At 47.9% G+C, this 19,737-nt stretch overlaps 1 protein-coding gene across 1 annotated transcript in view; it reads right to left on the reverse strand.

The window, feature by feature from the left end:
- Positions 1 to 14,498: 14,498 nt before the first annotated feature.
- TTC34 (tetratricopeptide repeat domain 34) overlaps positions 14,499 to 19,737 on the reverse strand; it is an 8,456-nt gene continuing 3,217 nt past the window's right edge. The window contains exons 5-9 of the mRNA XM_027895239.1: positions 19,433 to 19,658; positions 17,246 to 17,438; positions 15,620 to 15,786; positions 14,905 to 15,172; positions 14,499 to 14,733 (exon numbers count right to left, since the gene is read on the reverse strand). Coding sequence (XP_027751040.1) covers positions 14,501 to 14,733; positions 14,905 to 15,172; positions 15,620 to 15,786; positions 17,246 to 17,438; positions 19,433 to 19,658 — 1,087 coding nt within the window. The 3' untranslated portion in view covers positions 14,499 to 14,500. The remainder of the gene's footprint in view (positions 14,734 to 14,904; positions 15,173 to 15,619; positions 15,787 to 17,245; positions 17,439 to 19,432; positions 19,659 to 19,737) is intronic.

Below are 19,737 nucleotides of genomic sequence, written 5' to 3' on the forward strand. Positions count from 1 at the left end.
GCTCTCCGGTGCGCAGGAGGCTGTGCCCCGCAGCCCCTCGGAGCCCCCCGAGCCATGCTCGGAGCCGGCAGCTCAGCCCTGCGCCCTTCCCGGCTCCGGGGAAATGGGAACGATCCCAAACCCGGGCAGCGGCGGGAGGAGGGGTTGGAGCTGCTGCGGCTTCTCCCGAGAGTCCCCCCGGCTTCCCGCAAATCCCCGCTGTGCCTGAAATGCCACAGGGGAGGTGGCAAACCCACCGAAACCCTCCTGCCCCCGGAGCGCCGCGGCTCTGCGTGGGAACGGCTCGTGTTGGGAACGGGAGGATTTATAGGGGCTTGTAGGCAATGCACCCAGGCAATCCGTCTGGATTCCCAAGGAAAGATAGAAGGACAGGGAAGGCATGTGATTCCCCTTGAGGTTGGGTTTATTCTTCCCCAGAACTGGCTCTGGAGCGAGGGAGAAGCAGGTTGGTGTTTGGGGGGGGTTGTCACTGAGCTGCCGAAGTTCACTCCGGATAAATGGTCAGGTTGTGCCTCTCCCGACCTGCACTCCCAGTCCCGTGTGGGTTCGGGAGGAGGTGCCGAGGGCAGATTCCTCTGTGGCAGCCCTGATTTGGGAATGCACACACAGTGTTCCAAGGGTAGGAAACAATGAACACCAGTTTCTTCTGCCAGGAGTCCAAGTCTCCTCTCCCCAGTCAGGATTCTGCCTCAAAATCCCTGTGAGAATTTGCCTTTTTTTTTTTTTTTTTCTCAGGGGTCATGTTATCTCAGGCTTCTGTCGAGTGTGAAGGCAGCTATTCTCATCCCACCAGCTGAGGAGGAGGAGGAGAACACAGGGATCTGAGAGGCACGTGCAGATCCTGGCTGTCCATATGGGAGAAAGAGCTGCAGAAGGCAAGGTCGCTCGTAGGGACAAAACTATACATTTAGTGAAGATGTAAATGACGTCTCATTTCTGCTTGCAGAAAGTTCCACAGCTAAAAAAGGCTCGTTTCCTCTGTGTGTGAGGCTTCCTTACTGCTGAGCAGTTTTGCTGGTACCTCGCAATGAGGGTGGCTCTGAGGAGGGTCCACCTGGTTGGGGTCCCCAGCACTGCAATAGGCAGGTGTCTCAGGGTTCAGTGTAGCTATTTTTGGAGATTTAATGCAGTTATTCTTGTACCATGGCTATAAGATACTGCAGGGTATTATTTTGCCCATTTTGGAGTTGCAGAGTCAAGATGCCAAGAATCCAAGAGCCTTATTCCTACTGCTGGGCTGTAAGGAAGTAAAAAAAACCCCAAGCCAACCCAAACACAACCACCCAAACACAACAACGCTTCTGTGTGAGGAGAAGCAGCAGCAACTGTAAAGGACATATTTACAGAATCATTAATTTTGATTGTCTTGAGCAACTTTGTGTGGTCACTGAAATAGAGCAATCCATCATCTTGGCAGTGCAGCAAGGTCCCTGTTCTGGTCCCTGCTTCCAAGGGGATGGACCTGGTTTGGTTTCTGACACTTTCAGGATCACCTTGTAGCCTCTGGGACAAAGGAGACCTGATGCTGCAAAGTGGAATGGGGTTGTTTTGTTATTTATTTTTTCCTAAATCTCACGTTCAGCTGAATTTTCACATGCTGGTCTTTCACCTGCTACCCACTGCACAGTCCATTAGCCCTTATTTTACCAAGGAGCTTAAAAAGCATCATCTCTCCTGCAATACAGAGAAGGTGAACGGCCATCTGGGGAATTTTCTTGCAGAAACTGAGGAACAGTGGGGGTTTTCAGTTCTTGGAAAACATCCTCTTTCCCCAGAGCAGCGTGGACTCAAAACAGATGAAGCAATGAGGCGTTTGCTGTTTGGGTTGGGCTGCTTTGAAAGGATTTTTCCCTTTTTGCTTAGTTTGTAACTTTGTGAAGGAGGTTCTGCTGTTACTGGAATGTGGATGTGGAAGGAGCTCTCAGTGGCAGAGTTACAGTTTGGAAAAAGCCTCAAATAGGAGATTTTTACACTTGGATCCTGGAGGGATGGGGCTGGAGCAGCCAAGCTGGATGACTGCCTGCTTTTAGGATGTGTTCACTGTGAACTTTAGGGCTCCACATATGAATATTTAATAAAAAGGTGCTTCCTCAGGCACAAGGCTTCCCCAGGCACACAGAACCACTGTGGTTCCTGAGGAGAGAGAGGGAGCTGCTCTGGAGTTTAATGCACTGCTTTTCCTCTTGGGAAAAATTCTCAAGTCTGGGAGGAATTTCTGGTCAGAGTGTTCCAGCCCTGGAGAGCAAATAGTTGAGCTGGTGCCTCACTTGCCTGGGAGACGGTATTTGGATATTTTTCTTTTCATATTTCCCCTGGAGAACCTGGAATAACCATGGCTATACCTGGGACACTGCACTGGGAGGAGGGAGTAGTCAAGGATAATACTGCCTTGCTCAGGAGTTTGGTTGCTTGTCTCAGTTTCCACAATGTCGAGTTGACCTGCAGGTCTTCTTTTAGAAGAAATTGATTCTGAAGAAAAAACTGTGCCAAGTTGCTCATTTTTCTTCCCCTGCATATTTGCTTTCCCATCAGAGATTGGGCCTCAAAAGCTCTGTGCTTATGAGAATATATTACCCAATATTCTTATATACATCTGACATTTGTCTCTGAGGATGTATCACCTCATTTAGTTCCCTGCCATCCAGGGGTTTTGCACAGTCTTTAGTCTTAGTATTGCTGTAGCTGAATGTTCTGGGTTATCTAAATAGCTGATCCCGTGGTTGCTGCTCCCTGAATGCTCCCAGAAATCCAGGGATGCCCAGCAGGGCGGTGATTTCCCAGCCAGAGCTCTGGGCTTCTCCTGCAGGTATTAAACAGCTCCATCAAATGTGCCAACAGCTCAGTGTCCTAAAGCAGCCAAAGGACGTGGCAGCATCTTTAGTGAGATGTGTCTTAAGTGTTGTTACCATGGAAACAAGGTCTCCATCTCTGTGTGCTACACCCCTTATAGACTGATCCACACTGGGATGTGAGGGGAAATCACCCACCTCTGCATGCCAGGGGTTGTAGTTTGCCCTGAATCCTTTGCCTGTGCAAGAAAAGTCCCGTATAAATAGGTTTTAGGTGATCCTGTGTCAAGGAAAGTGCAAAACCAGCTCTGGAATCACTTCCATGTGAACTGCAGGTTCCAAATGACCAGCTCCTGTGAGTGTGAGAGGCTGAGAAACTCCCCAGAGATTGCTCAAAACCTCTTTTATTGTTTACCTCTTTGGTTTTAGTACAACAAAGAACCACGAGTGTGGGAAGAGAGCTCTAATCTGTCCTGGTCTCTGTTCCAGTGTTCAGGTTACACAGAGATATATTTCTTCTGCTTATGTGAATTAATCTGAACAGGAACACTCACCTGAACCAAGATTTATAACTCGTGGTCAGATTCACTCTCAGCATCACTGGTTTTGTTTAGGAACCAGAGCAGTGTCACTATTCCATTGTTAATAAATGAGTCTGGTATATGCATTTACCTTAAACTGGGGAGAAAATCTGATACTATAGGGTGACTTTAAAACAAAAAGCCCAACCAAAGAGCCTGGCCCCAGTAAATCAGCACCATGCCTGGCTCCAGGACAATGGCTGGATGTTCCCTGTGATTTATTGGAGCGGGGCTGCCGAGCACAAAGGATAACTCATTGTGCTCAGAAATAATGGCTTTGTCTTTGGGAGCCTGTCATCTGTCAAGCAGCATAAAGGAAATAAAAGCCAGCACTGAAATATCTTCTTAGAGCTGGTTGGCTCCCAGCTGTGTGTGGTGGAAAGAAGTGCTGGTAAGAGGCACATCCGAAACAGATTAGAATTGGGAAAACCTTGAAGTTTAGATGATGTTTCAGAACTCTTCTCTCACCCTCCCTTTAAAGATGAGCATCTTTGGAACATCACCAGAGCAAAAAACCAAGAGACACTGGAGCTAAGGCAAGCAAGGATTTCTGCCCTGGGTTTCTGAATCCATGCACTCTGCAGAGACAAGCAGGAAAAAGGTGAAGGTGTCTTACCTTGGTCTCGTGGAGGACGTCTTTCAGCTGCAGAGCTCAGGTGGCTTGTGGAGTTCCTGTGGTGGAATTGAAGTGTTTGTGCTTTCTGGCAGTCAGAAATAGATGCCTGTTCATGTTCTCAGCATTGATGTCTCTACCAGTGATGGAATTGCAAAGTGCTGTGCCTGAATCTCCCTCTCTTTCCCTTGAACACTCACTCACACACAGGTGGCTTCCAGTGCCCAATGAATTAAATGCTGAGACTTCTCAGGGAGATTAACCCTTTCCATATTGGAAATCACTTGATTTTACACCCAGACTGAAAACAGGCTGTGTAGCAGGCACAAGCTCTGCTGAATTTAAGTGGACAAGGTGATTTCCTGGCTTATTAGCATTTATTGCTTATTAGCATTAGCAAAGCCTCTTCTATTACAGCAATTAATTCTTAGGGAAGTCCTCATTTTCCACGATGTGCTTTACTTTTTTCCCCCCAAGAGGTTCTTCAGGTATCTACAGCAGGAAGGCTTCTGGAATGCAGTGTCTCCTTTCCACACTTCATTTCAGTGCAGTGATGAGTTTTGCAATTACATTCTTAATGACACAATGCTTAAAAGGTGTGGTTTTGCCTTGTTTTGTTGTGCAGGAAGGTAGATTACAAACAAAATGAAGGTATTTTACTTTGTTTTCCTTTACTGAGCACGTAGAAGTTTTAGCTGTTCCATTAAACGCACTTTTTAGGTCTTTAAAAGGACAGAAAGAATTCCTGTTTCCAAGGAAAGATATTCTTGTGCTTTAGTTTGTGGCCATTACTCCTGGAAGATGGGATTAGGAGTGGGTGCTGGAGATGCAGAGAGGGACCTGGCTGCCCCTCAGAGAGGGGTTTGGGTTCCAGGTGCCTCTCTGTGGTTGGAGTTTGCCACCAGGGACTGGCTGGTGGGTGTGTGGTTCCCTCTGGGAAGGGGCAGCTCTGAGCAGCACAGGCAGCTCAGGGACACGGGGGCTCCTCGTGCAGCAGAGACTCAGGCTCAGGCAGGCAGGGCCCTGCCTGTCCAAGGGGTGTAAATGTCTTTATTACTCCTTAACCCTTGCCACTGTCACCAGAGCAAAGCTGCCAGGCAGTGGCTGTGTGGGATGTTCCCCCCTCCCTGCTGAGGGTCTGTGCCAGGGGAGCTGCACAGACACACGAGTGGGTGTCAGGAACAGGGCAGGGGGTGACCTTCACCAGCACCACCCCCTGGGACAGGGGCTGATGACAATCTGTAGCTCTTTGGCAATACTGTAAAATGTACAAATAATGTCGACTTCAAAGCGCTCTGTACCCAGGGCTGAGAGGGGCTGACAGGCGTCTGAAAGAGAGCATTATCCCCATTTTACAGATGAAAGGGAGTCACACAGAGAATCAAAGTCAAGATTAGATTAATAGGCATTGATGCCAGAGGAGCTATTATGTCTTGTCTGGCATCTGGCAGAACAGAGCAGAGAATTTCACACAGATTGCTCCATTAAATCCCTAACCTCTGGTTGGGCTTAGAAAGAGACCTCCAGAGCTGACACAAAGACACTGCACCATCTTCGAGCAAGTTGCTTGTGGGGCACTAGTGGAAGTTCACATCATATCCCAGTATGAGTTTATTTAACTTCCTGCTGCCTCATTTAGTTTTGTTTGAATAATATTATCAAGAGGCCCACACATCACCCAAAATTTCCTTTGCATTTCTGCTCCCTGGAGACAATTATCAAGCTGAGACTTCTCCAGCTGCACGGGGAAGACAAGGGACAAAAGGTGCAAGTTGCACTGGGAGAAGTTTCATCTTGATACGAAAAAGAATGATTTTTTTATTCAGTGAGAATAATCAATCACTGCAACAGTGGCAGAGTCCCCAGCCCTGGAGGTTTACAAGGCTGGGCAGGGCTCTGGGTAATCTCATCTGGGCTCCCTTTCCCATGACAGGTTGGCTCATGTGGTCTTTTGAGGTCCCTTCCAACCTGGGCTGTTCTGTGATTCCATGAAAAATGTTTTGTGGAGAGAAATTGGCTTAAAGGGTGTCTTAGAGACCAACTCCAGCACCAGTTAGAGTCAATTTTCCCAGTTTCCCTGTTGAGAAGTGATTTGGATCTTTCAAAATGACACAGTCTATTCTAAACTGTCAGTCCTGTGGCATTTTCCTCTACATCTCTGCTTGATGTGTGATTATATTGCAGTTCATCAGTCAGGTTTATTAGTGGACTTAATTGGATTGCATTAGCTGGCATTTAAGCCATCCAAACCAGTTGAGAATGCAATCAATTAAAACATCCAAACACATTAATGGTGTAGACACAGGGCAATTTATGTAGATGGCTAATTACCTGTTTACTTCAGTAAGTAGGTTTTATTGCCCAAGAATGGACAAATGATGCATGAGAAGAAAAGAAACAACATTGCAAAAATACTGTTGGCAAGGCTGCAAAAAATAAGAAAATGGCAGGGTATAATTGTGTCTATTGTGAAACTCTACAGTGAAAGAACAAACCCTACACCGTGACAGGCACTCAGAGGTGTTCCCAATCATCTGAGATTTTAATGGGAGTTCTAGAGAACACAGTGAGTATATTACCAGGCTTGGAATGTCTGATAATGGGACATCTGAGGTTTCTGAGCAATCAAGATGCTCGGTGAGATGGTCATTTGAAGTGGGAAGATACTCACCCCTGTCAGTTTTTCATTTCATCCACTACTGATCTGGATCTAAACCTGGGGCCCCCTCATGACTGGAGGTGCCTGTACCTCACACTGGTTGGTATCTGGCACTGGGCATCTGCAGCTCTGACCTGGAGAGGAAAGTACAACTGAGGGGCACAACAAAATGGAAACCAGGACTGGAGAGGGATCAGCAACATCCTCCCGTGCTCCCTGCTCCCTCCTACCATCCCCTTCTGGCTTTGCAGCTACATTTTCTCATTGGCTGTGACACAGCTCAGAACGAGACACACCAACTGATTATCAGATACTGCTCTTAATTTCCTTTACAGTCCCTGGGGAAATTCCTATGCTCGTTTCTTCTCTGCAGCTGCTGCCTTTGTGGAATTGTGCAGGGAACATTGGGACACAAAACTGACTGGCTTGGGAGGTTTTGGCCGTGCAGCACATGCCCAAGATAAACTCTGGAAGGGAAGAGAATTGAAAATGAAATAGTTACAAGTGTCTCAGATGTGTAGGTTGCACACTTGTACCGAGGTGTGGCACCCACAGGGTCGGGGGCACCAGGCTGTGACATTAGGGAGGGCCAGGACTGGCCTTCATCACTCTCTCAGTGAGAAACCAAAAATAACATCACTGTAACCATGGCTGCTTTCCACTCTCTGCTGCCATACTTTGGGACTGGCTCATGCTCTCTAACCTTGCCATTTGGGTGGCACTTTCTTCCTTCCCTGCCCTCATATGTCCCCACCTTCTGAGTGCCACGAACACCAATATCAGCTGTGTTTGCCTTCCACCCTCCAAGCACTTTTGGGAGCAAATAAACCACTGCTCCTGCGCCTGGGGAGTCAGAGTTGCAGACACCTGTGGGCAGGTGAGCTCTGCAGCATTTCTTGGCATCCTACAGAAAAAGTCACTCCTGGAGCACACAGCAGGAGGAGAAAGAGTCTTCTGAATCCCACAGCATTGGGGTGCTGTGCCTGCTAAATAATGAGCCATTTTTCTTCAGGTGTCACTCAGCAATGGCCAACTGAACCAGCAGATTCCAGCACAGATCAGTTTCTCTGAAATACGACTGAAATAGCCAAGGCTCCAAAGCCGGTGATAATTCCCCGTGACACATTGAATTGATGGTGGCAGCGGCTCCTCAGGGCCCTGGCAAATTGGAAATTGCTCGATGCAGCAGCAGGGCCATGATAACACAGTTCATCTTCTGCAGGGAAATGAGAGTAAAAGGAATGGCTTTTAGATTAGCTGTCATTACAGTGAAACATCTGCCGGTGCCAGTCGAGTGCAGTGTCCTCACTGGGGCACAGGGAAGCTCATTAAAGTGCCTGGGGTTGGTGGCCCCGAGCCAGGGCCACACTTCCACCAGAGCTGGGGAGCTCAGCAGCTCAGGCTGAGAGCCAGCAAGACGAATTCCCAGGAGATGTGACGGCTTCTAAAGCAGCTGCAGAAGTTGGCTGATGTGTTCAGGCTCTCTCAGGGCCCGGGAGCACATAACTAAGCGAAATAGGAAAAATAAATGGGAGCGACTGGATTTGGGAGGAAATCAAACCTTTCGAGATCACGAAAGCTCGAAGTTTAGCTCTGTCTGAGCTCGAGGAACAGCTTCCAGTTGAATAGTTGATCCCAAACACTTTGCCATCATTTCTAAGCTGTTCTTTGCCTGTTGGACTGCAGAGCATGAGGTCAGGAAACTTTGTCTGACCGTGTTTGTGACGCAAATATTCTCACATCTGATTTTCTGTTTATGTGCTTAGAAGGAGTGTTGGATACTTCAGAGAGGCAAAACTGTTTGTGTAGGAGCATTCTGAGCCATGAATTCAGTTTTCTTTCATTATTCATTACCTGGTGGTGATGCACAACAAAGTCCTCTGTGCTCTTAAGGTTGCAGGACACTTTAAAGGAACCAAATTCATGGAGAGCAAAGAATTATTTGTTAGTGTCTGTACAAAGCTCTGAGCTGAATAAACTACAAGTATTTAATCTTTCTTGGGATGACTGCAGCTTCAAGCTGTATTACAAATAGGCAGATTCTTCAATCTGAGAGAAGTGGAAATGAGCATCTTGATGCCAAAAAGGGGGGAAAAGTGCTCCTCAGTGTCAGTAGGATTAAAATCAAAGTAACTCTTCTTGAATTTGAAGGGAAAGCAGCCCAGTCTCAGCTGTGCTCTTAGGGCAGAAAAGGAACACACAGAGAAGGAAAATGGGATGGAAGGTTACAGATGACATCAGTGCTGTGGGGTGGATTGCATGACTGCTGAATGAAGTTTCGCTCTGGATTGTTGCCTTTGAGACAACAATATAACAAAAAAAGAAAAGGCTCCCATTCCCTTTCATCCCAATCAAAGCAGGAGAGCAGTTCTCAGCATTGCTTTGATCTTTGTTTTCAATAGTAGTTTCTGTTTTTCTCCATGGCTGTATTATCACACCCCAAAAACATCAGCAGAAGTCTCTTGGAGAAGTCAAAACAAATAGAGGAGGTGGTTATTTTGGGTGCCACCTTGTTCCCTTCGCGGGAACCCTCCTGAGCTGAGAGTTCCCGTGGCACAGGTGAGTCCCCACGGATGTACCAGCACTAAATCTGGGGTGCCCCCAAGTCCACTTGTCCCTACCAGTGATGAAACCACACACATGACAGCAGGCAAACCCCTTCTGAGCATTCCAGAGGCTGATTCCTGTGCTGTTGCTCGTGGATGGTGAGGGATGAGGGAGTGCTGCAGCACTGAGAGCAGTCCCAGCAGCAGCACCTCCAGCTCCATGGGCCATTCCTGGTGAGTTCATGCTCCAGCTTTGGTGCTTGAATACCCAGGAGTGTGAAGGATGGTGTTGAGCACCTCTGGCAGACAGCCCTACAGAGAGATTATTCCCTTTATCGCTCTGGCAAACAGAGGCCCGGGATATGGCAGCCAAGGTGATGTCTGGAGTCCGGCTGCCTGTGTGTCCCAGATAACAGGGCAGGACTCCCAGGACTGGATGTCTCATTTCTGTTGAGTCTCATCCTTCATGCTGTCTATTGTTTCGCTGTTCCCTGGGCCAGTAAAACAGTTTACTTGGTGTTTGTGCTGCTCCACTGCCTGATATTGGTGCTGATCATTGCGAACCCACTGCACTTTGACAAGGGCAGAGCCTTCCATCCAGGAGTGGGTCAGGAGAGGGGTGTGACACACATGGGCCTTCACAAACACATGACAAAAGTTATTTTTGACTGATCTTTTTGAGTGGCCCATAAAAATAAGGCCACTTAATTGAATAGCGTGTGTTAAAGCTAATCGAGTGTCATGGAAATGCATGATTATTATTCATAAGCTGCAAGCCATTTGAATGATTTCCTTCACTAGGACTGGAACCCCTGCGTTAGAATTAGTTCAGTTTAGCCAGAAGAAAGCTTTCTTCCCCGGGGGGAGCTTACATAACCCACAATAACTTTTAAATAATTTTAAAAGAATCCTGAATACTGCAATTTCCTTCTTCCTCACGGCTCCCTTGGTCAGTTCTGTTTCACCACCTGAAACTTTCTACTTCTCATTCCGTTGTCACATCTGCTGCATATTTATCACGAGCTTCTCATCTTTCCCTTCTTCCTTCAGCCTCACAAACAAACGATACCGCCAAGTGGAGAGTGGAAAATCCCCAAGCAGAGGGATCAGTGGATGCTGCAGCCCGAAGCCTCTCGCTTCAGCCTCGTCTTCAGCCTCTGGAGCTCGGGGTCTTTCTGGATTTGCAGCCCGCAGTCCGTCACCCTCCAGGCCTCCTCGTATCGCCGCATCTCCAGGTTGCGCCGGGCGACCCTGAGGAAGGCCTTGGCCACGGGCTCGGTGCCGGGGCACTCGGCGATGCTGCGCAGGGCCAGGGCCCGGTCGAGCTGCATGGCCTGGCTGTAGTGCTGGACGGCCGTGTCCTCCTGAGCCAGGCCCAGGAGCAGGTGGCCGGCGGAGCAGAGGTCCCGGGCGCGGGCCCGCGGGCCGTGGCGGCCGTGGCGCCGGATGACGGTGCCCATGTCTGCCAGGGCACGCTGGGGCTGCCCCAGCAGGCGCAGACAGGCGGCCCTGCGGCGCAGCGAGCGCGGGCTGGCCCCGCTGGCCACCACGGCCACGCAGTGGTACCCCAGGGCCCTCTCCGGCTGCTGCCCCTTCACCAGCGCCTGGCCCTGCCGGGCCGCCACCTGCGGGGACAAAGGGGCTCCGTGTTAGGGAGGAAACACGGGAAAACACCGAGTGGGGAAAAGCAGGGCTGGTCACACATCAGACACTGAGAAAGCGCTCAGGTGCTTCTTCAAAAGCTGCAGCTGCACCCAGCTGGAGAATTAACCCCCTTCTCTGGCTTTGCCCGCAGATGTGAAATGCTTGGATCACCTGCTGTTGTCTCAGGGGGTTCTGAACCCCCCTCCTCTTTATTTCTGCACGTTTGCCTAAAAGCTTGTCAGAGTCCCTTTGCTGATGTTCTTTAGGAATGATGAACAAAAAGCTGCTCGGACCAACCTCCCCACAAACATCTGCACGTGCTAACAACAAAGGTTTTCGTGTCCACTGAAGTTTACCCAAGCTGGAGGATAAAAAGGCCAGCTGATGTCTCTGCTAATCCTTAATCTCGAGTGCAAGTGAATTCTCTGCCCCTGTCTGAAGGGAGAAAGAACAACAGGAGAAGAGAGAAGGCAGAAAGAGCCACGTGATGTTTAGGTTCGGGGAGGTCAATAAGGAAAACTCCATTAGAACCATTTGCCTCAAATGGATTTCTCATTATTTCCCTTTACTGGTAATAAATAAAGCTTTTAAGGTGCTGCAGCAGAGTGGATATTTAAGTTATAAACAAGGCTGCCACCAGCAGTGAGGTCTTAAAAAAGGCTGAGCCAAACAAGCTGAGGCTTCAAGCAAAGGATAAATATTTTCATCACAGGTCTGAGCACCTCATGTGAGAGCAGTGGCATGGAATAGTTTAGTCACTCCTAATGCTCTGTGAGGAATTCTACCCCAGTTATTTTGTTATAAAATATACATAGAATATATATAATAATATATGTATATTTTGCTGTATAAATGAAAAATCCCCTATATAGCATATTTATTAGAGAGTCTCTCAGCTTCCACACATGGAAATAGCAGCAGGACCTCTCCCCAGGCAGTGTCAATCCCTGGCCTTAATAATTCTGGCTGTAAATTGAGAGGCAGCCTGTCCAAACATGCCTCAGATATCTGTATATACATTTAAGGAGCAGCAAGTTCAGTTTGTGCTTTGAAACGTTTTTAAGACAACCAGTCAATGCAAGTGTTTCCTCAGTGGCAGGATTTTAACAAGGGATCAAGATGGAATCGCAGCTGGCAAGAGAAGATGTTTTTTTCCCCTAGAAATTCCAAAGTTCTAGATCACATTGTTCCAGAGAACACAGTGCAGTTCCTCAAAATACCTCGTGTTTGTGTAGTTAAATTGTCATTTTCAGTGTTTAAAATGCACTTGTTGTCTCAAAGGCAGAAGAAAATACATTTTTTGTTGTTCTGCTGGGTGACTAATCTAATGCTCGAGCTTTCAGCAGCATTTTGGGTTCCTGTACCCATGCAATATTGAATTTATTAACTGAGCCACTGCTTCCATTTCTTCACTTTTCCCTGGGAGTCCCCAGAGTGAGCAAGCTGCAGGATTCTGCATTTCCTGCCGGACTTGGGGGAAAAAATTATTCAGACTTGTCACTAAATGTTTGATTTTGGCTTCCAGAGTGGAGTAATTGTGGTGCCACCTGGAAAGGGCTCTGCAGGGCACACGTGCCTGGGGATTGGGCTTCCTGGGTCAGTCTCTGTGTCCTTTTCTTCCATCTATTTACCTCACTGAGTGATAAAGGACTGAAAATACGCATATTTTGGTGCCACTTTTGGTTCCAGTCCCTAGTGACATACAGTTTTAGAAGCCATTTCTGTAGGAGTCTGGGCATCCTATGGCATGTCCACAGCCAAGCAGCTCTGAGGGTCTGGTGAGGAGTTGGGAACCTCTGGCTTAGGAAACCAAAGGGTTGAAGCTGCACCAGCAGCAGCAAACTCCCTTCCTGTGACCTTTTGCTGCCTGATAAATCTTTCAGATTCCTATTCCCATGGGGCTCTCCCAGTTGTTTACAAATTTCTTAGCATGGGACCCCTCAGACTATAAATAAATGGGAGGATTTTATTGCTTTGTTTTTCATGAAAAAACCTGAGTACATCAGGGAGCTCTCTCCTTCCTCCACCCTTTCCTATTCAGCTTATGGGGGATTATTTTTAGCCTTTCAGACCAGACTCCAGGGTAATGATGACACGTTTCTGTAACCTCCAAACACTCTAAAACACTGTGGCAGAAATGCTTCTGTGCTGGAGGGCTGAGACTGAGGGCTGGGTGTAAACCACTGAACTCTGCTTTGCTGGAGCCTCCTCACCTGGGAGATGGGGGTGACAGAATGAGCAGCCTCTCCCAGAGCGTGGTTGGGAGCCTTGGCAAAGTAAAGCCATCAGTTTGGTCCTTATCCTCTCTATAAGCTGCTTTTTTGCTTTTACTGAGATCTTCCTTTCCCTCCCGAACTGGAGTAACCTTGCAGGCAAAAGGAAGTGCTGCTGGGAAAGGCTTTGAGACACCAGGCAGGTGAATTAACCAACTCCTTCCCCACCCCAGAAAGAAAACACTCATCCCCTTGTCACGAAATACATAGAAAAAGACGCAGGTGCTTGAGTTCAAATATTTACCCAGTTGAGCAAAAGCCCAGGATAAAAGAGAGTAATGTTTTCTTTCTAAACTTCTGACACTGGTATTGAGTTCCAGTTTTGAAATCAGTCCTGTCGCACCTTTTCTCTCAAGTTAGCAGGGAAATCTTTCATTTCTCCACTTCAAGACAGAAACAAAGAGCCTCTCCCATTTGAAAGGCTTCATTCACCTGTGGCACCAGTGGGTTCAAATACATCAGTGCAGTTTAAGCCATAGAAAAAGTAGTTTGGGGGTTGTTTGTTTATTTTTTTCTCTTCTCTTTCCTCTTTCCTTATTGACAGCATAAGAATATCCTTCCTGTATTGTCTCACAAAGCAGCATGGGTGGATTTAGCTGAGAGACTTCCCCACTAAGGGAGTGATGTGGCAGCAAGGGAAATTCAGCTGCAAAATGTATCTTCATTTACAGACACCTCCTCAGGGCCTCCACAGTCACAGTCTCAGTTGTACCTTTATCAGCTTTCTAAAGTGGAAGATTGCAAATTGGCTCTGAAACCTTCAAACTCTCCCCCACAAGACTGAACTTTTTACATTATTTAGAAGAGAGGGGCTCTTTTCTCTGTAATGGGGCACGTCTGGGGACTGGTAAATTAATACTTGTTTACTTATATCCTCCTGCTGTTTTGTTAAAATACATCCCAAGTACTCCCCTCGATGCATTAAGTGTGTCAGCATGTTGTTTGTTTTATAACCTGGGAGAGAGCATAACAATATAAGTTCTCACCAGGGCGCTCACCAGCCCCAAATTGAATCAAAGGAAGCAAACTGCTTCTCAGAACACAGAGCTTCTGGGTAATCAGAATTGCAGATGCTTGACTGAGTGTTAAAACTCCCCACCATCAATCTGAGCTTCTCCTGCCTTATTACTGGAGATTCTTTCTCAGAGCTGGGTGGACTTTGGGGGAGAAATTTGAAAGAACGCCTAATAATACATATCTGGGTGGACTGGAGCAATGTGCCATTGAGGTGACAAATAGTTTTAGCTGTGAAAACCAACTTCACAGGCCAGTAATGTTATACAAATGTGAATATAAAAGTCTTCCCACACACTTCTGCTCATGGCAAGGCAGGGAAAAATCTCTACAGCCGAATTCGGCCTCTCATTTTTTCCCCACTGAATCCATGGGTGTGGATCAAAAAAAAGACTGTACCTGAGCGAGCTGCTGCTGTTGCTCGGTGTCTACAAAGTTCAGGAGAAATTCCAGCTCCCTTTCATCTCTCTGGGCCAGGGCACTGAGCGAGTGAGCTGCTCCTGCCACGTCCCTGCTCTTCAGCTGCAGCACAGCCAGTCGTGCCCTGGCAAAGTCCTCCGTGGGGCAGTGGCCAAACGCTCCCTGGAGATGGGTAAGGGCCTCCTCACACCTCCCTGTTGGGTGACACCAGCACAAGCTACATAACCCTTTCCATGGGGGGAGAGACACCAAGAAAATTCACTGCGGCAGGATTTGGGAAGCCTGTCCACAGCCCACACCTAAAGGCGTTAATTACCTCAAACTCCTTCCCAAAGCATTCCCAAGCTTCTCTTGAGAGGACTCACCACTTGCAATCAGGACATCTGTGTAGAAGATGTGACACTGTGCAGCCTTGCAGATTTTAATCAGCGCTCCTGCAATCACAAGGAGGTCCCCGAGGGTTTCTCCCTTTGAGGTGTCCGTGGTAGCCACGAGCTGGGTCAGCGCAGCCCTGCCGTGCTGGAGGAGCCACCCAGTGATCAACTCCTGGGCTTCACCCTTCAGGGACAGGATTGCTGGGATCACTGCCTCTGCCTCCACCTTCAGTGCTGAGATCAAATCTTGCACTGCCTCCTATGGAAAAATAACACCAAGAAATGACATGGAAGCAATAACTCAATACTGGGCATTTGTTCTTTCAGGTGCTCTCAGCTCTCTGCCGTCCCACAGAAACTCCTGGCTCTTCCCTGTCCTTGGCCTGCATCTTTTCCCTTTGCAAAGCTGGCAGAAGAGCATAAAGGCAGGTTTGGATGGCTGTTTGCAAAGGGTTTGGAACTCCTTGGGTTATCACTGGAAATTGTGACTAAGTTTAGCTTTCCTCTCCCTAGGCTTGGGAAAACAAACAGATCAGTAACGTCAGGTGGGCTGCTTATACACCCAGCCAAAACCAGAGCCTCTCACTGCCCAAATTCCGTGAGAAACTTGAATTCAGTGAGCCCAGGACAAACTCTGTGATGCCTTGCACTGACATCATTGAATACCCTCAGAACAACCCCCAGGAAATCAGCACAGTGGAAGTACCTTCTGCCGCCTCAGGGCAAGGAAAACGAATCCTCGGCCGCTCAGAGCCTGCACGTTGCTGGGATCCTCCCTCAAGATGGCATTGAAATCAAAAATAGCAGTTTTCATCTGGCCAAGGCGCCCGTAGCACCGAGCCCTGCTGAGGAGGCAATCTCCAGCAGCACCACCTGCAGCACAGGGAGGCAGCCGTGGTTACTCGGGGACACCCACAGGAAAATGGAGGAAAATTCCACTTTGCCTAAGGATGCTTGAGGAACTACAATGAGAGGGCTTAAGTGGAAGTTTCCCTTATTTCTGTTGCAAGTGGAATTCTTATCTCATACTCTCGGTTCTGAGTTGAAAGGGAAAGATAATCTGTGTCAGGTTGGAATAGGAGCTGCAGAAAGGAGAGAAAAGGCTCTAAGCAGGAGATCTGTGGGTGTGTGAGAGTGGAGGCACAGAGTCATTTGGCTGCTTTAATAAAGTGGAGACAGAATCACAGAATAGTTTGGGTTGGAAGGGACCTTAAAGGGTCCAACCCCCTGCCATGGGCAGGGAAGGTACACCTTGTTTGGGACAAATGAGTAATCCAGATGGGACTGACTAATTCCCTGCCAGAATTAATATGCACTGGGATTTGAGATGCTAAGATTTTTTATATTTTTTTTGCCTTTTTCCCCTCTGCTTTCACAGAAGTGCTGCCCAAATAAACACATAGAGCTGACAGTGAAAATCCTGGTCCATCCACTCCCTGACTGCAGAGCATTTATCTTCCTGCCATCCACATGGCCCTTCCTTTCAAGGCAATTTCGATAAGGATCTTAACGTGCCCAGGGTTGCAATCCATAACTGTGGCATCCCAATACTGGATGATAAATCATCAGTGCCACTGGAAATATGTTTTCATAGGGAGGTCAGCAAATGCAGCTGCCTGCAGAGATGAGCCAGCAGATGGGCTCCAAGCAATTCTGTTACAGTAATGAGGCTTTTTCTCCCTCCTGATATGCTCCAAAACCCCTGTACCAAAGGTTATTATCACTCTGGAGCTCGACCAATTGGCTCCTGGAAAGACAATCTCTATTTCTCAACAAGCATCTGTTCTAGCAGGTGGGGAGCTGATAAGCTGGAACGCACGGGCTGCAAAATGGAACCATCTCCAAGCAATTAACAGGGTTTTTTCCATTTTCATGAGCCAGTCTCTCTTCTCCTCGGTGCTGCTGTCATAACATTTGCTCAGAGTGAAAGGCAGATTTCCATACAAACATGGTTTCACTTGGAACACGCCAGAAGCGTTCCCACGTCAGCCTGATCTCTCTCCTCGGGAAAAGCTGGGATAGTGATGCCATGGAAGTGGCTGCACTCACTCTTTGCACTGGAACTGCACAGGCTGGGCTTTCTGGCAAGTGAAGAAAAGGGGCTGAGGTCCCTGTAGAACTGACCTGAACACTTGCAACCCATTTCAAGGAATTCACAGATTGTTTACTTATTATTTATTGTTTTATTGCTCCTTTTTACAGTGCAGATGACCCTGCTGTTTCAGTCTTCTCACTGGGGAGATGGCAAGTGAGAACTGGCTGGACGTTCTGTCCCACCCACTGATCTGATTTGCCCTGGAAGTCCATCTCCATGGGTACCCTGATGCCCTACCTGCAGCAATAATTGCAAAGGACAGGTAGGCAATGGCCTCTTTGATGTGAGCATCCTCCTGTTGGCTCTCCAGGATGGCCAGTGCTTGGACGTGGCAGTGGGTTTGCATCAGCTTCCTGTCCTCATCCTTGAAAATGTCCATGATGGGCAGAAGGCAGGAGGTATCTCCAGTTCTGATCACTCTCTGTAGCAGCTTAACAGTGGAAGAGAAAAAGGCAGCAGAGGAAGATTTGAATGAGGAGATGTGCAGTTGTGTTAAACTGCCTGCTGAGACCAGTTTGCTCTTACCCAGCACTCTCCCACCCTCCCCTGGGGCTTCTCCCTGCCACGGTCCAGCCAAGGACATGAATCTCACATTTAACTCCTCAGCTGGCTCTGGTGTAAATGCATGTTGGAGAAAACACCAGTTCTTATCTTCTCTCACCACCACAGCAGCTGTGGAAACAATTGTGGAGAAATACCTGGAGCTGCCTGGTTTACTTTGGGCAGCATCTGCTCCAGACTGGCAGGGGAGTGTTTGTACAAACCCAGCTGAACCACGGGAGGGTTGCCCCAAAAATAGAACCTTTCTGTGGAACAGAAGGATTCCAGTGACCCCTTTTGACTGTACAATCCAAACTAGTGAATTAATGGAAGGTCAGGGAAGTGCTGTGCTTTTTTTTAGTATTGTTATTGGGAATTTGGGAAAAGTACGGATTCAAATCCACAAACTGTTTTCCTCCTGGAAAAGAATCTTGCCTGCCTTGTGGTATCTTTGCCTCCATTTACTGCAGTGAGATTCATAAGCAAATTTTTACTACATTTCCTATGGAAATGAATCAAAAGGTGTTTTCTACAGTAACCAGCAGGTACTGGATATTCAAATCTGAGCCAGGCAAGCCAGGACAAGAACAAAGTTATCCTGATGCACCAGACACATCCACTGAGGTTATTACTCTCTATTTCATTAATAGATAAAAGTGTTTGGCTTCTGACAGGCAGGTGGGATAAGAACATTTTGAAGAGAAATTTCTGGTGGCACATGTTCCCATGTAGAACTTGCAGCAGAAGCTGCAGACAGGAATCCAGCTCCCGAGGGCAGCATATAATAAAGCCATGTCACTCATTAATAGCCTTCTCAAAGGCAGCAAATTACACCAAACTTTTACTCTTCACAGGGAGCAGTGAAGTGGTGACAGTAAAACCTTTCTCTTCAGGGTTAGCATTTACGTGGCATTTTAAAAAATGCAATAGTTCCCTCTGATGGCAGAACCTGGGAATTCAGCTTCGCAATCCCTGGCAGGAGAATGAAACATGCTGGACTGTCTTCCAGGGTTTCAAGCACAAGCNCATGTTCCCATGTAGAACTTGCAGCAGAAGCTGCAGACAGGAATCCAGCTCCCGAGGGCAGCATATAATAAAGCCATGTCACTCATTAATAGCCTTCTCAAAGGCAGCAAATTACACCAAACTTTTACTCTTCACAGGGAGCAGTGAAGTGGTGACAGTAAAACCTTTCTCTTCAGGGTTAGCATTTACGTGGCATTTTAAAAAATGCAATAGTTCCCTCTGATGGCAGAACCTGGGAATTCAGCTTCGCAATCCCTGGCAGGAGAATGAAACATGCTGGACTGTCTTCCAGGGTTTCAAGCACAAGCATTAAAGGGAGAACACTGCAGACTGATTCTGGAGGCTTTGTGCCTTTCCCTGCCCTCCTCTCCAGTGCTTCATTAGGATAATCCATGAGGTGGCACTTCTGCCTCCTTTTCTGCAGGGGAAAATTACCCATCCCACAGTACTGTCCCCAGGGGCAGGATGCTCAGCCATGCTCTGCATGGTTAAAGGCTCTGCTGAAAAGAGCCATTAAAGAGCGTGAGAGGAAGGGGCTGGATTTAGCTGAGTCCTGTGATTCTGATGCATCTCAGGTCTGTATTTAGATCTGAAAAGTTTCGCTAGAGGTTGAATCACCTAAACCTCACGTGGGCTCCAAATCCCACTGTGTCAACAGCTCTCCCTGTTGCTGTTCCTGGAGCTTCCAACAGCAACAAGTTTAGTTATGAAAGGGCAATGCACACAAAGCACTGAGCATGAGGATGACTCTGTACTTTCACTGAGGTCTGGGACAAGCAGAACCGAGCCAGGCAGATGCAGCTGTTCAGCAGGGAATGACTCTGTGCCAAAGAGGAAGCTTTGCCAGGTGCTCCTTACCTGGTTCCCATCATACACAAACCCTTTCTTCAGCTGCAGCAGCGCCAGCCTGGCCAGGACAGGAGCCCTGTGGGGGTTTCTGGAGAGGGCCAGCGAGAGCAGCCTGTGGGCTTCTTCCCCACGGCCCATCTGGTACAGGGCATCAGCACAGAGGATCCTTGAGGCCTCATCAGCAGTGTCCAGCTCCACCAAGAGACAGGCCAGCTGGAAAACCCCAGGGGCATCTCTGGAGGGGAAAAAAACCAACAAAACAAGCCACCTTCAAGGTCAGGAATCTGCCCAGCGCTGTTTCTTTTTCTGAAAAT

Source organism: Empidonax traillii, unplaced genomic scaffold (assembly GCF_003031625.1).
Source record: "Empidonax traillii isolate 1590-97213 ecotype Southwest subspecies unplaced genomic scaffold, ASM303162v1 scaffold454:size726355, whole genome shotgun sequence".
Taxonomy (NCBI): Eukaryota; Metazoa; Chordata; class Aves; order Passeriformes; family Tyrannidae; genus Empidonax; species Empidonax traillii.